Source organism: Trichechus manatus, unplaced genomic scaffold (genome assembly GCF_000243295.1).
Source record: "Trichechus manatus latirostris isolate Lorelei unplaced genomic scaffold, TriManLat1.0 scaffold00014, whole genome shotgun sequence".
Taxonomy (NCBI): domain Eukaryota; kingdom Metazoa; phylum Chordata; class Mammalia; order Sirenia; family Trichechidae; genus Trichechus; species Trichechus manatus.
In genome coordinates, this window is record NW_004443950.1 from 1,783,260 (window position 1) to 1,797,581 (window position 14,322).

General features: G+C 53.6%; 2 protein-coding genes across 2 annotated transcripts in view; one reads left to right on the plus strand and one right to left on the minus strand.

Annotated features, from left to right (window-relative positions):
• Nucleotides 1-64: 64 nt before the first annotated feature.
• Nucleotides 65-12,622, plus strand: LOC101361495 (Leucine-rich repeat-containing protein 29). The gene is made up of 6 exons (XM_004371499.2): nucleotides 65-88; nucleotides 3,429-3,530; nucleotides 10,051-10,341; nucleotides 11,750-11,893; nucleotides 12,096-12,313; nucleotides 12,411-12,622. The coding sequence occupies exons 1-6, from the start codon at nucleotides 65-67 to the stop codon at nucleotides 12,577-12,579; spliced, it is 948 nt and encodes a 315-aa protein (XP_004371556.1). The 3' UTR covers nucleotides 12,580-12,622.
• Nucleotides 12,623-12,835: 213 nt separating this feature from the next.
• Nucleotides 12,836-14,322, minus strand: part of ELMO3 (engulfment and cell motility 3) — a 2,841-nt gene continuing 1,354 nt past the window's right edge. Inside the window, exons 6-9 of the mRNA XM_023726834.1 lie at nucleotides 14,161-14,265; nucleotides 13,975-14,057; nucleotides 13,802-13,888; nucleotides 12,836-13,718 (exon numbers count right to left, since the gene is read on the minus strand). Of these exons, the coding sequence (XP_023582602.1) occupies nucleotides 13,506-13,718; nucleotides 13,802-13,888; nucleotides 13,975-14,057; nucleotides 14,161-14,265 (488 nt within the window). The 3' untranslated portion in view covers nucleotides 12,836-13,505. The remainder of the gene's footprint in view (nucleotides 13,719-13,801; nucleotides 13,889-13,974; nucleotides 14,058-14,160; nucleotides 14,266-14,322) is intronic.

Below are 14,322 nucleotides of genomic sequence, written 5' to 3' on the forward strand. Positions count from 1 at the left end.
CTATAGCTAGTGACACTACATTTCCCAAAAAGCCTTGCGCGGGGGCGGAGGCGGCAGGGATGTGATGGCGGAGTCGCTGCCCCTGGAGGTGAGAGGAGGCCGCCCTCAGGCCTAGCGCGGGACAGGCCCCGCCCTCGGGGTCCCGGGCCGTGGGGAGGGGCTGTCAGACAGTTCGCCTGGTCCCGCCCGCCTGGCGGAAACGACCGGCCTGGCGGATCCCAGGACCTGCAAGCTCTGGGTAATGGCCCCACCTTTAGGGAACTGGTCCCCATAGCTTGGGAGACCATCCTGTTCTTCCCTGTCGGCCACAGGAGATGGCTGCTCTGTCACCCTAGCGAGGCCAGACCCTCTGGCTACCCGTCTTCCTTTGAGATGGCCGCTCCCTCCCCCTCACTTCTAGAAGATGTCCGCTCCATCCCATCGACCCCGAAGGGTAACCGATCTTATCCCCATTGACTGCTTAGAATGATCGCTCCATTCCCTCTGCCCCGAGAGATAGCTGTCCCCACCTCCCGGCGGTGGGAGACAGACTGCCCCCTCCCTGTCAATTCCAGGTATGGTCGCTGAGTTCCTTCAGTAAGGACAGTCCTGTTCCCTACTCCTTTGGCCCCATGGGATGTCTGATCCGTTAGCCTGAGGCAAGACCGCTCCACTCCCTTAGGCGGGAGAGGTAACAGGTTTTGTCCCAGTGACCTCTTGAAATGACCTCTCCATCCCTTTTGCCATGAGGTTTGGTAGCCCTCTCCCCCTTTCCAAGAGAAACAGACTACCCTTTCCCATCAGTCTTGGAATGGTGCTCCCTACCTGTAGAAAGAAGAGGCCTGCTGTCACCTTGTTCAGCCCCCTGGGATGACATCCCTTTTCCCCTTGCCACCAGAGGATAGCTGCTCTATTACCAATAGGCCCCAGGGATGACCAGTCATATCTTTTGTGACTCCTTGGGATGGGTTCATGGGATGGCCTCTCCATCCTTATTGCTGCCTCCTCTGGCCCCTTTAGAAAGGCCACCCCCCATCTCAGCTCAAGGTGTGGTGCTCCTTCCCCTCAGTGAGGACAGGCCTGCTGTCTTCCTTTGCTCCTCGTGTTGGCTGCTCAGCCTCAGGAGACAGACTGGCCACTATCTTACCTCAGCTCAGACATGCTGCCCTACCTCCCGCTGGAGATGGAGGCTTGGACAGTCCCAGTCCCCATCGATGCTCTCTTCCCCTTGCCTAGCCTCCCCAGCCCCTAAGGGTATTCCCCTCAGTCTTTGTTCTCTCAGTAATGATCTGCTTTATCTCCCCACCCCTTGTATGAGCAAACCTTTGGTGAAAATAGAGGACTTGGTCCTTGTCCATCCTTAATTCGATCCAGTAAGTATTGCCTGAGCACCTCCTGTGTGTGCAGGATCAGAGAAGAGAAGGAGAAATTAGAATGGGCTGATGAGGTCAGGCTTAAGGAAGGGCAGAGGCCCACATAAGCAAAAGGCAATAGACATGCTGTGTTTGTAGGACATGGTTTGGGGTCATTGGATCCAGTTAAGGGTGGACGCCTGGAAATTCCAATCCAGGAGTGGAAATTTCGTACTGCGGATACTAGGGAACCCTGAAGGTTTTCATTAGAGGTGTGCTGGGGCTCAAAACTGTGTTTTATGAAATTAATCTTGTGACAGGTGTGCAAAATGATTTAGCATGGATGAGCCTGGAGTCAGGGAGTTCAGGTGAGGATTATGGAAGGAATCCAGTAGTGGGTTGATGAAGATCTGGGCTAAGGTGGCTAAGCAATAGCAACCATTTATGGAACATCTACTAGGTGTCAAGCACTTTGTATATATATTATCTGGTTTAATCCCCGTAAGACTACTCTAGAGTTCTAATATCCCTGTTACTCAAATGTGCAAAATGAGGCTCAGAGAGGTCAAGTATCTTTCCCAAGGTCACAGAAAACATAGCTAGGTAGTAGTGGAGCTGGGATTTGAAGGCGTCTAAGTTAGCCTGACCTAAAGGCTATGCTTTACACCTGTGTCTGAGAGTAAAGGACAGAAGAGCATGAAGAGCCCAAACTCTTGTCAGGATTTTCAGGTGGGGTGCAGTGTGTTGGCATTGGAGGTGAAAGTTGGGAAAAGGAACTGTTTTGGACTGGGAGCAGATTATTTATTTAGATTTGGATGTGTTGAGATTAAGGTGATGATGAAGGATCCAGTGGACAGTTGGCATTCTGGACTAGCACTGAATGGTCGGACAATATGGGGATTTTGAATTGTTGGTTATTTCTTTAGAATAACTGTTGAAACCATACAAGTGATTTTATTAGCCTAAGAAGTGAACAAAAGATCAAAAGACCGAGATCTGAGCCCTGAGAGCCACAGAAGAATCCAGAAACAGGGCAATTGGAGTGCTAGGTAGAGCTCTAGAAAATACAATGTCACAGGAGCCAAGGAGGGAAGATTCCAGAAGAAAAGAATAGTTAGTATCAAATCATTCCTGGCCTCACAGGCAACTCCCTTCCCAGCCTGCAACATCACCATCTTGCAGCCTCATATAGTATAGGTTAAACAAGGGCCTGAGCCTCCCAGGCAGGCTCTTGCTGGGATTATATCTTAACAACCAGCTAAGAAGGCAAGTTGGCAGTAAAGAAGATGGGAAAAGAACAGTGTCCCAGAACCTAATCTGTGAGGCCAGAAGGAAGCAGTATGGCTTCCTGAGGATCAGAGGAGGGGCTGGGACATCTGACTGGGACATGGGAAGAATCTGAGTTAACTTCTCTTGTTATAGCTGTGATGGATCACCCACCTAGATTGTGAAAGGAGAAAGGTTTAGAGGAACTAAACAATATTAACTGGGTATTTGCTGTGTTCTAGATACTAATGTTATCATTGGAGCCCTGGTGGCATAGTGGTTAAGAGCTCAGCTGCTAACCAAAAGGTTGGCAGTTTGAATCTACCAGCCACTCCTTGGAAATTCTATGGGGCAGTTCTACTCTGTCGCTATAAGTCAGAGTCGACTCAATGGCAGCGGGTTTGGTTTGGGTTTTTTAGATACTATTCAAGACACTTTAATACATTTTTTAATTTTTATAGCAACCATTTAAATCTCATTACAATTGCCATTTTACGAATAAGGAAAACAAAGCTCAGAGAGATCAGTTGACAGAGTAAGGATTTGAACTAGGTTTATCTGGCCTCAGTGCCCAGGCTTTTTCTACCAAACTGGGCAGGATGTTTGATTTTTATCAGTTGTGCAGACCTGCACCCAGGCTGAACTCAGGAAAGGTTTGTTCACAGTAAAGCTACCTGAGAGCTGGAGAGAAGTGCATACTCTGTTCAGCTTAGGATCCAAGAACTGGAAGCCAGTGCTCTAGTTTGCCCAGACCCACAATGCTATCAGCTTTAGTAGGCTCCAAAGGCCCCCGATGCTAACAGCCCCCAATGCCCTGTCTTTTTCCCTCAGATGCTCACATATATTCTGAGCTTCCTGCCTCTGTCAGATCAGAAAGAGGCCTCCCTCGTGAGTCGGGCTTGGTACTGTGCAGCCCAGAATGCCCTTCGGGAGGTAAGGTGCCCACCCTCACCTGGCCTGTTCTCGATTCTCTCTCACTTCAGCTTGTTCATGGTCCTGCACGTACATCATCCATCCACCCATTCATTCATTTGTTCAGCCAACACTTACTTAGTACCTGCTCAGCTCTGGGTATGGTGCTAGGACTACCTGGATAAATAAGACATATATTTCCCTCTCCCAAGGAGCTCAGAGTCCAGTGAAGTAGAAGACAAGTATGCGAATGATCACAGTATCATGTGCTCAGAGCTCTTACACCAGAATGAAAGGGTACAGTGGGAACATGAAGAAGGATGTCAAAGGAAATGCAGGATCAGGGAAGGCTGCCTGAAGGGATAGGATGTGGGTGAAGGTTGGTCTTCCAGGACTCGTAACAGCACAGGTGAAGGCACCAAGATGTGGAATCATTCTGCAAGTGACCACACAAGAAGTTCCATAGGAGAGGAACTTAGATGTACGAGGGAAAAGTGATAGGAGATGAACTGGAGAAGTTTAGACTGCAAACTGGCCCGTGTGCCAGATGGCAATGCTTGGGCTTTCTCCCAGTGGCCACTGTGGAGCCTTTACAGGATTTGTAGCAAGGGAGTGACACAGTGTGATTCGTGTTTCAGAACTCCGCAGTGCAGAGTGGACTGGAGAGGGACTGACTGAGTGTAGGAAGACAGCCCAGCTAGGAGCTGAATGCAGACACCTTTGGTAGTTTGAAAGGCAAGCAATGATAGCTCATTGTTTTCATTTTTCTTTCTTTGGTTGTTGCTGAAGTTGAAGTTTTTCTCATTAGCTGTCCATTTGTTTTTCGCTCTTTTGTTTGTTCATGTTCTTTATCCACTATTGGGGTCTTTGTACTTTTCATATCAATTTGTATGGACTTATTATACATTAAAGATATTAATTCTTGGCATATGTATTGAAGTATATTCCTAGTATGTTTACCTTTTAATTTGATGGGTAAGTCTGTATTTATGAGATACAGAAGTTAACTTTTATGTTATTGATTCTGAACATCTTTTTCTTTCTTATTTCTTCCATTGTTTTTTAAACTTAGTAGTCCCTTGCCTTTTCAGAGATTTGATAAATATACACTCATATTTTCCTTCTGTTTCATGGTTTAATTTTTCAAATTAATTTTTATTAGTAAAAGTTATTTGGATTTATGTTGTGAGGTAAGGAGCTAAATTGATTATTCTTCAGATAGCCCAAACACTGTTATGTATAATCATTCCCTTCCCCCCAGGTTGGAATTCCTCTTTTGTCATGTATTAAATGTGTATATATAAATAGGGTCTCTTGCTGAGGTACCCATCCAATGTCATTGATCTTTTACTCTCTAGAGGAAGTTGATTTGGGATATGTTGAAAATTTGAAGTGGGAAGCATCTAGATGGTGAGGTCCAGTTGGTAGTTGGATTTCTGGGTCAGATATTCAAGAGAAGCGTCTGATAATAAATATAGATTTGGGTGTTATTAAAGAATGGGTAGAAGTTGAGACCACAAATCTGAATAAGCTCCCCCAGGAAAAGCATGAAGAGCCACAGGAACAGCCAGCCACAGAGAATGCCCCAGGTGAGGATGCCCGTCTGAGGGCATGGAAGGGAGGAGAAACCTCCAGAGGGGCTGAGGAGATTCCAGAAGAGGAGAGCACAGAGGTCAAAAGCACAGAGTAGTTAAAGGGTCAAGTGGATGACTAACAGTGTCAAATCCCACAGAGTCAAGCAAAATGGAAAACAAATAATGCCCGTTATATTTGACATTCAGAGAGGTCCCCAGTGGCTTCATCGACGTTTGGCACCTGGCAACAAAAGCCAGGTGGGTTGAGGAGTGAATGAGGGCAGGTGGGTTGAGGAGTGAATGAAGGAAGAAAGGAAGTATAGAGAGTGACCTCACTTGTGAGATGTTTCATTGTGAAAGGAAGGAAATAAACAGGAAGTAATGAGAGGTAGAGGTGGACTTGACAAAGGGTTTGTTTTTCTAATAGCTTATTTTATTTTTGCTATTGTTGAGAATATATACAGCAGAACATACGCCAGCACTTTCTACATGTCCAATTCAGTGACATTGATTACATTCTTCGAGTTGTGCAACCATTCTCACCGTCCCTTTCTGAGTTGTTCTCCCCCATTAACCTTCTCCCCCATTAACCTAAGACAAAGAGATTTTAATTGAGAGAAAAGCCAAATGTGTTTACATGCTGAGGGGAGTGAGTCACTCGAGGAGTGGTGCGTAGAGGTAGGAAAGAGGTCAGGAAAGATGGATGCAAGGTTCCAGGGTGGTGGCAGAGACACGCTCCAACATACAAGGCTTGGTCTTAGACGGGAGGATGTTGCCTCTATTGAGGAATCAGAAGGTAGGCTGGAAATGTGGAGATGTTTGCTGAGGAAGTTCCTGCCTGCTGGCCTCTTGCTCTGTGAACTTCGAGGCCAAGTTGTCCACTGAGAGTGAGAAGAGATGGAGACCAAGGCTTCACTCAGAGAGGTTTGGAATAGTCACAGGGCAGAAGGAGGGTGGAAAATTACCAGGGACACATGGAGCGGCTGCGGGCGACGCTGAAGGAAGCCCATCTCATTCAGATGTTTATGCTGCCTGCTCTGTGCCTGACACTGTCCTGGGCCGTGGGGGTGCAAGGTTAAGGGAAACATGACTCCCAAAGAGTTTGTGTGAACTAGAGGGAGATATGCACAAGCCAAAAGGGGTTAGGGTGCTGCATTTGAAGTCTGTGAGGCACATTGGGGATGGTAACTTCTTACTCCTCTGACCTGTCCCCACAGTTCACTTAATCCCAATTTTCCTCAAATAAGAAGGCAGACAAAGGCAGCACCCCTCCTTACACACACACACACACACACACACACACACACACTCAGGCTCTCCCTGTTTGGGGTTGGGGGTCAGGGGAGCCCTGGTTGCCTGCTGCTGGGTTGGTCATTGTGAGACAAGAACCCAGGCCAGCCAGCTGTGCCCTCTGGCTTCTTCTCCTGCCTAGGGTGTTTGTAAAGGCCCCAAGCCTAACTCCTCTCTAGAGGCTAAAGCCCCTGGCAGCCTTCTGGAGGATAGCAGGCATGCTAGCTTTGAATTCTTGTACCAGGCAGACAAGGAGCCCAGGTGGCTCAATGATTAAGTGCTTAGCTGCTAACTGTAAGGTCTGTGGTTCAAACCCACCAGAGGCTGCATGGGAGAAAAGAATTGGTGATCTGTTCCCATAAAGATTATAGTCTAGGAAACCCTATGGGGAAGTTCTACTCTGTCACATGGGGTCGCTATGAGTTGAAATCAACTCAATGGCACCTAATAACAACTGGGCAGATGGGGGCCATTTTCTCTTTCAGATGGTTCTTTTTTCCTGCAGTCTCAGCTTGGGGCTTCACTAGGTATGACAAAGCCCTGGCCTCTCACAGTCAAGGGGTATGTGTGAGTTTTAGCAGGTTCAGGGCTAAATCATCCAAATGATTTTGCATTCACTGTAAGATGCCAGCACTGGGAAAGGAGGAGACCAGGGGCTAGCTGGCCTCTCTGTGGATGAGGCAGCTGAAGCTGGAGCAGGTGTCCTTGCCATCCTCATTTGGGCCTCTAGAAGCATCTAGGGCCCAGGAAGGGGGTGTTGCCTACACTGGGGCCAAAGACCAGAATCCAGGAGCCCTGCTGTTTCTGCTTGCTGCTCTGCCCCCCAGATGATAACTATCCCTACACGGCTGCTCCTGGGCTCTTGCAGCCTGAGTACAGCTAACTCAGGAACAGGTAAACCCCCTGGGTGATGTCTTAGAGGCTGCCCACTCTCTACCAAGAAAAGAACAAAAGGGGGCTAGAGAGAGCAGGGGAGAGGTGGTCTCAAACCCCCTCAAGAGCTGGAAGTTCTTCAGGCCAGGCTCTGCCACTTTTGCTGCCACCATCTAGCCCTAGATGTGGGACTGGAGGTGACTGCCAGTGCCTTGTCTGTATCTGTCTTGTCCATAGGGAGGCAGAGAGAGGGGAGAGCATTTCTAGTGCCAAGGGCCAGGCAGGAGACAGAAGGAAGATGGCGCCTGCTGCTGGGGTTGGTGCCTGCAGGGCCTCGCAGGCACTCTGTGCAGGGCTCTGCTGTGGCATGTGACTGGTGGGGGCGGCAGGACGAGGCCCGCTGCCTCAGCAACCAGCCCCCCTTCCCACTCCCCCACCGCGGTTTACTCTGTTCATCAAGTTGAATCATCTGTCAAGCAGGCTTTAAGGTGGCTGGAGGCATGTTTTGCCTTTTCTATCTCAAACCTTTCCTCTCTGATCTTTTCCATCTCCCTCCTCACCTCACACACTGGGATCTTCCCCATCTCTCCTCAAATCTGAGAGATGGACCCAGACCCTTGGGAGTCCTCGCTGCCCACTATCTTCCCCTCCCCGACCCACTGCCCATGAGGGGATCCACGGAGCATGCTCCTCACCCACAGTGCCCCCTTCCTGAAATGGGATCTGGAAAGGGAGCCCAGTGACCCCTGACTCCTATGGAAGAGGCCAGGGGATGGCCCCCCCGTCTTGCCACCCTCTCCCTCCCATGAGGACAGGCATGGTTGGCTGCTTCTCTCCAGCAGAAGCTGGACTGGCTTCTTCACACCTGTAGAATGAGTTCCATCTGCCTTCCTGGGAGAATCCTGTTGATAAGTATCTTGGCAGGAGCACAGATTGCATGTCATTTTGACCTTTCTCATTCCCTTTGATGATGTTCTGTGGTGTCCAAGCGGGGAACATCAGGATAGGTTTTCTAGGGAGCTTGTTTGCTGAATTGGGATCATTTTGATACATTAAAATGAGAGTCTTCTTTGAGTACCACTTCCCTGCAACCCAGGCATCTGCTAGGGGTAGAGAAACAGGGCTAGGGCTTTAGAAGCCAAGCTCTTTTCCTCTCCCTCCCCAACACAAATTGTACCAACTTGCCTTTGGCTCCCTCTGGCACAAGATCAGGGAAGGTTCTGTGAAAACCTCCTCTCAGCTGGGGGCTCCCCAAACTCCTACATAAGCAGTTTATTCCCACAAGGACTTAGCCCTGAGCTCACCTACCAGCTCCCACCTGCTTACTGAGTGCTCACCTTCCCTGGAATCCTGAGATTTGTTTTAGTAGCTCCTGCTGACAGAAGTGGGAGGCTTCTCCTTTCTTACCTGGACAGACAGATGTCTCTTCCATAGATGCACCGTGGGGCTCACAAGGACCGCTCGAAGTCTGAAGCATCCGAGGCCCAATGCCAGGAGTCCCCGCGAGTATTAGTTCACACACACATAGGCATGTATGCACACTTTCACTTACACACAAAACTTGTGTAAAGATTTATGTGGCTCAGACACACTCGGAAGCTACCAGGGGACCCAGGCCTCACTGCCTGCCCCCAAACCCCTGGCGCTTGGGCCACAAGGGGTTGTGGTAAATACTGTCTGTCTCATGGGTCTCAGGGCCTCCTTCTGAAAGCTGAGGTCCAGCATACTTTGCTCTCTCATCCTCTTCCCAACCCTGGGGGCTTTGTTGGGCCTCCTCCAAGTCATACCTTCCACCCCGGTGCTCATCTCGACTCTCAACCCTGTCCCTGCCCCTTCCTAGGCATCCAGTCCTGTCCATCACTAACCTTCCTGTCCTCCCCTGAGACAGTCATCTCCCTTTGGGCCCCTACTTCTTCCCAACTCCCACTTCCCACCCACACCCCCCTCAACCACATAACACCTCACACCGAGGTGGGTACCTACTGTCGAAGGGCCCTTCCCTGACCTGCCCCCAATCCCTGGCCTGCCACTCTAACCACCATACCCAGTGCCCAGTTCCCTCTGAAGCCAGGGCTAACCCCAGGCCCGCTGCTGCTCCTTAGACAAATGTGCGGTACAACATCCCCGTGTCCTCAGCCTCCCTCCCAGCCATCAAGAGCCTGGGGCTCCGAGGAATCTCCTGTATCAGCCTGACCAATGTGGATGGCTCGCCAGCTTCACACCAGGTGCTGCAGTCTGTTGCCTACCACCTGGGCCCACACCTGCAGAGCTTGTGCCTAAGTGGGGGCAGCCCCACAGAGGCCTCCTTCATGGCCCTGATCCTGGGCTGCCCGGCCCTGCGTACCCTTGACCTTAGTGGCTGCAACAGCCTCTTCACCTCAGGCACGCTGCTGGCGCAGCCTGAGATGGCACAGCGGGTCCGGAAGGTGTTGCACGGCCTCCAGGAGCTCAACCTGGCTGGCTTGCGGGACCTGGCCGACCTCAGCTTTAACCGGCTCAGCAGCTGTGCCCCCAGCCTGGAGCGCCTCTCCTTGGCCTACTGCCACCTCACCTTCGAGTTCGGCCCAGCCCAAGGCTCCATGGGCCCCCAGGATTCCTGCCCCACCCTCTTCTCCTTCCAAAACCTGCTGCGATTTGTGAAGGAGCGGGCTGGTAGGCTGCGCGCCCTAGACCTGAGCGGCACTGGCCTGCTACCTGAGGCCCTGCAGGCCCTGGGCCAGGTGGCCGGGCTGCAGCTGCAGGAGCTGAGCCTGCACAGCTGCCGGGACCTGTCCACAGAGTCTGTGGCCGCCCTCTGCCGCCAGCAACCAGGCCTTACCTCTCTGGACCTCAGCGGCTGCTCAGAACTGGCTGACGGGGCACTCTTGGCCGTGAGCCTTGGCCTGCAGCACCTGCGGCGCCTGAGCCTGAGGAAGCTGCAGCGGCTGACAGACGCGGGATGTAAGGCCCTAGGGGGCCTGCAGGAGCTGCGGAGCCTCGACATGGCCGAGTGCTGCCTGGTGAGCGGGCGGGAACTGGCCCAGGCCTTGGGCTCGGCCTGCAGAGCCCCACCCCCACTGGCCTCCCTCAGCCTGGCCTACTGCTCCTCACTCAAGGTGAGCATACCACCCCATTCCTTCCTTGCCAGGGCCAGGGGCTAGGGGACCTCAGTGTGTGTCGCCAGGGAGGAGCTACCATGTTTGTGTCCAAGGAATAGTAGGGAGAACGGGACTTGGGACACCATCTGGAAGGGGAAGGGGGCCTAGACAGACAGTGCTGCTGCCAGCTCTCCTCCCTGCAGCCCCCATTGTGGCCCAGGTAAAGGGTGGCCCAGTCACAAGCTGGCACAAGGCCTCACATGCCAAGTGCTCAGTGACCGGGGAGGGGCTCTGAGGGAAGCCCCTTGAGAGCCCGTGTTCTGGAGGCAGGGAGGGCTGGTGAAAAGGGTGATAGAACCAAATCCTGTGGTGAAGGGCACGGAGGTTCCACAAAAGAGGGAGCTGCTGGCAGGACTGAGGGAGGTAATGTGATGTGGGAACAACAGGGTCATTTCCTGGCTGAAGCCAGTCCCTTCAATAGCTCAGCCTGTCCCTATGGGTGGTGTTCCTGTCTTGGCAATGTGTCTCTTCCTCTTTAGTGGATTATCCCTTCAACCTATCAGTGGGACCAGGACTCTCCCAACTTAAAAAAAATTCTCTCAACCTTGTTTCCCCACAAGGGCCGCTCCCCCTCCCCCACTCCATGTTCCCTTTCCCACCAGGCTTCTCTCAGCTGCAGTTCTGGTTCAAGTTCTCTAGGGAACATATCTGATTGGCTCAGCTTGGGTCAGATGTCTACCCCTGGTCCAATGTCAGAAGGCTGCCTCAGCACTCCTTCAGCAGGGGCTGGGAACATGGGCAGGGCAGGGCAAGACCCTAGAGACTTCCGCCTACATCCTTCCTGCTCCAGCAATGGTCTAGACCTTTGTCCTCCAGCAGCCTCCCACTGCCAGGCCTTGCCCTGTCTATTCCTTCCTTGCCCTCCAGGGACCATGCAGCTTCCCTCCTTGGACTCTTTTGTTAGTGCTCTATATTGCCTGTGGGGGTGGGAAACCTTCCTAGTGACTCCTGGCCCTGGCGGCACAGGCACAGCCACCGCTCCATCACTTCTCCTCCCCTTCCCTCCTAGGATGCCTCAGTGCTCTCCCTGATCCCAGAACTGGGCCCTAACCTCAGGGTGCTAGACTTATCCTCCTGTGTGGTCCTCACCAACCGGAGTGTGCAGGCCATCTGCACCTACCTCACCCACCTCTCCATTCTGCGCCTGGCATGGTGCAAGGAGCTCCGTGACTGGGGGCTCCTGGGACTGGGAGAGCCAAGTGAGGCACCTGCGCAGGGGATCCAGGTGCGGGACTCTCGAGGTCATGGGGGCGGGGGGGCGGCCCCTGGGCTCAGCTGCCCCCCTGCCCCTCCCAAGCCCCTCCCTAGGAGCACTTAGAGGCCATACTCAGGAGGAACCTGAGAAACGGGCTCCTTCTTCCCATAGCCACGTCTAGAGCTGGAGCATCAGGCCATGGGCCCCAAGGAGCTCTCTCCCAAGCCACAGGGACCCTCCCTGCTCATGCTGCGGACCTTACAGGAGCTGGACCTCACAGCCTGCAGCAAGCTGACTGATGCCAGCCTGGCCAAGGTGTGGGGCTGAGGCCTGGACAGGCTGAGGACCCTGGGACTGGAGCCAGGCGCCTGGGCCCATCTACTTTTTGCGTAGAAAAATGGGGATTTCCTTTCTCATTGGCTCCTGCTGCCCACGGCCACTCCCCTGGCTGGGGATGTGGGAACAGGCCCCGGGCTCAGAGCCATGCTGCAGCCACCCCATGCCCCCATCCTTGCAGGTGCTGCAGTTCCCCCAGCTAAGGAGATTGTCACTGAGCCTGTTGCCAGCATTCACAGACACAGGCCTAGTGGCTGTGGCCAGGGGCTGCCCCAGCCTGGAGCACTTGGTGCTGAGTCACTGTAGCCTCCTCAGTGATGAGGGCTGGGCCCAGGCAGCCAGCTCCTGGCCGAGGCTGCAGCACCTCAACCTGTCCAGCTGCAGTCAGCTCACCGAGCAGTAAGTGTCCACCCACTGATGCTGAGCAGAGGGAGCCCAGGGCAGGGCTGCGCTGGGCCCACTCTAGGCAGGCACTCACCCAGTGGCCTCCCTGCAGAACCCTGGACACCATTGGGCAGGCGTGCAAGCAACTCCGGGTCTTGGATGTAGCCATGTGTCCTGGCATCAGCATGGCTGCCATCAGGCACTTCCAAGCCCAACTGCCCCAGGTGACCTGCATCCAGTCCCGCTTCGTGGGAGGGGCTGACCTGACCCTAACGCTGTGAGGCCAGGTCAGCAGCCAGCCCCAAAGTTTGAACCCCTTAACCCCTGCAGAGTTCCCAGCCCTGGCCTCTTGATCTGGAATCTGATGCAGTGCTCGCTGCCCCCCTCTGCTGCATACCCCAGAGCCCCTTTCCCAAGCTGTAAACCCCTTTTCTAGGACTAGGGGTGGGACCAATCCAGGGCAGGCCAGGGGGCTTCCTGCCCCAGTCTACTCCACAGCCAGGAGCGGCGTCTTTCCAGCTACATGCTGCTGCCAGTGGCCCCTAGAAAGGACAGCTCCTGCTTTACTTGGCCAGGCCTCCAAGTGGGCTGAATCTGGTGCTGGGGAGGAACAGACTCTCTGCCTCTTGCCCTGCCCTCTTCTCAAACCTGAGGCCTGCGCCCCACCTTATCCCCTGCAAGCACTGAGCTTTAGCAGCCAAGTCAGTCTTTGTTGTAAACCCAAACAAGATTAAAAATTCCATATCTTACCTCCTTGTCCTAAGTTCTCAGACTGAAGGGCACCTCCCCCAGCTCAGCTGAAGAGGCCCAGCCCAGAACAGTGTGGAGAAAACACCAGAGGCACCGTCTTCCTCCTGACCGGCCGAGAGCCCTACAGGTGCCCCGTGTGGCCTCAAAGCCGGTGCACTCTGGGTTGACTCTCAGCCAAGACTAGCCTCTTCCCACTGCCCCGCAAAACACCAGCTGTCACTGCCAGGTTGTACCCCAAGCTGTGGCCCTGTGGCCCTGGCCTGATGTCCCATCTCATTCACCAGCTAAGTGTGAAGGCAGAAAGAGAAGACTGGCTGTCACTAAGGCAGGCTTGGCCCACAAGGTTCAGAGCTGGCTCGACACACAGACTCAAGAGCCAAGCCAGCTTTATTTCTGCTGCAATCTCTGCTGGGTAGGGGTGTCTGTGCTTCTCCACTTCCCATACTCCGAGGCCCCGTCAAGGTTCAATGATGCTGCAGTCGTAGCAGAAGTTGAAGTTGGTGGGGGGTGGGGGCACGGGGGGCGGCTGCTCAGGGATGGGCACGTTCTCCAGCTCCAACAACCGCAGCTTGGTCTCCATGGTCAGCAGCAGCTCGAGATCCAGCCGTGTCTGCTCACTGCCCATGGGGCTGCCCAGCAGGGCACTCAGCCCATCTGTCCACAGGTGGAACTGGGGACAGGGCCAGCTCTGAGGGCCTGCCCCTGCCCGTCTGCCTCCCTGCCCAACTCGGTTCGGCCTGGCCCAGCACTCACCTCCCGCTTGGAGGGGGCGATGAAGTTGAGGTGTGCCTCCTGCTCCCCATGGTCATAGCTGACTGAGAAAGCTAACTCACAGAGGTCCTGGGGAAGCAGGGGGCAGGAGCACTAGCAAGGAGCAGGTAGGGCAGGGGCAGACAGGAAGGAGCTCTGACCCCCACTGCACTCACCTTGTTCTGCTTCCCGGAGCCTTTCTCCCGGACGTGAGGGCAGTCCCTGCCTGTCAGGAGCGCCCGGATGTTGGCCACAGGGACTGCAGGAAGAAGGCTGTGCTGACCACTAGGACCCAGGTGGCCCCGGGGTAAGGGTCATTTGGGAGACAGATGTCTGACTTCTGCCCTGCCCCTGCCCCTTACGCTGCTCAGGCAGGCTCTCGGTGGGCGGTGGACTCGCGCCCTCCTCCACATCCCCATACTGCAGCACCTTGTGGTTGGGGGACAAGCAGCAGAACCACAGCTTGTCTGTGGGGAGAAAGGGAAGAGTGAAGAGTGATGAAGGCGCACTGCCCCCCCCACCTT

Coding starts and splice junctions, on each gene's coding strand:
- LOC101361495 (XM_004371499.2), top strand. CDS start 65: ATGGCGGAGTCGCTGCCCCTGGAG. Junction 10,342..11,749: donor CCTACTGCTCCTCACTCAAG/GTGAGCATACCA, acceptor TTCTTCCCATAG/CCACGTCTAGAGCTGGAGCA. Junction 12,314..12,410: donor TGCAGTCAGCTCACCGAGCA/GTAAGTGTCCAC, acceptor GCCTCCCTGCAG/AACCCTGGACACCATTGGGC.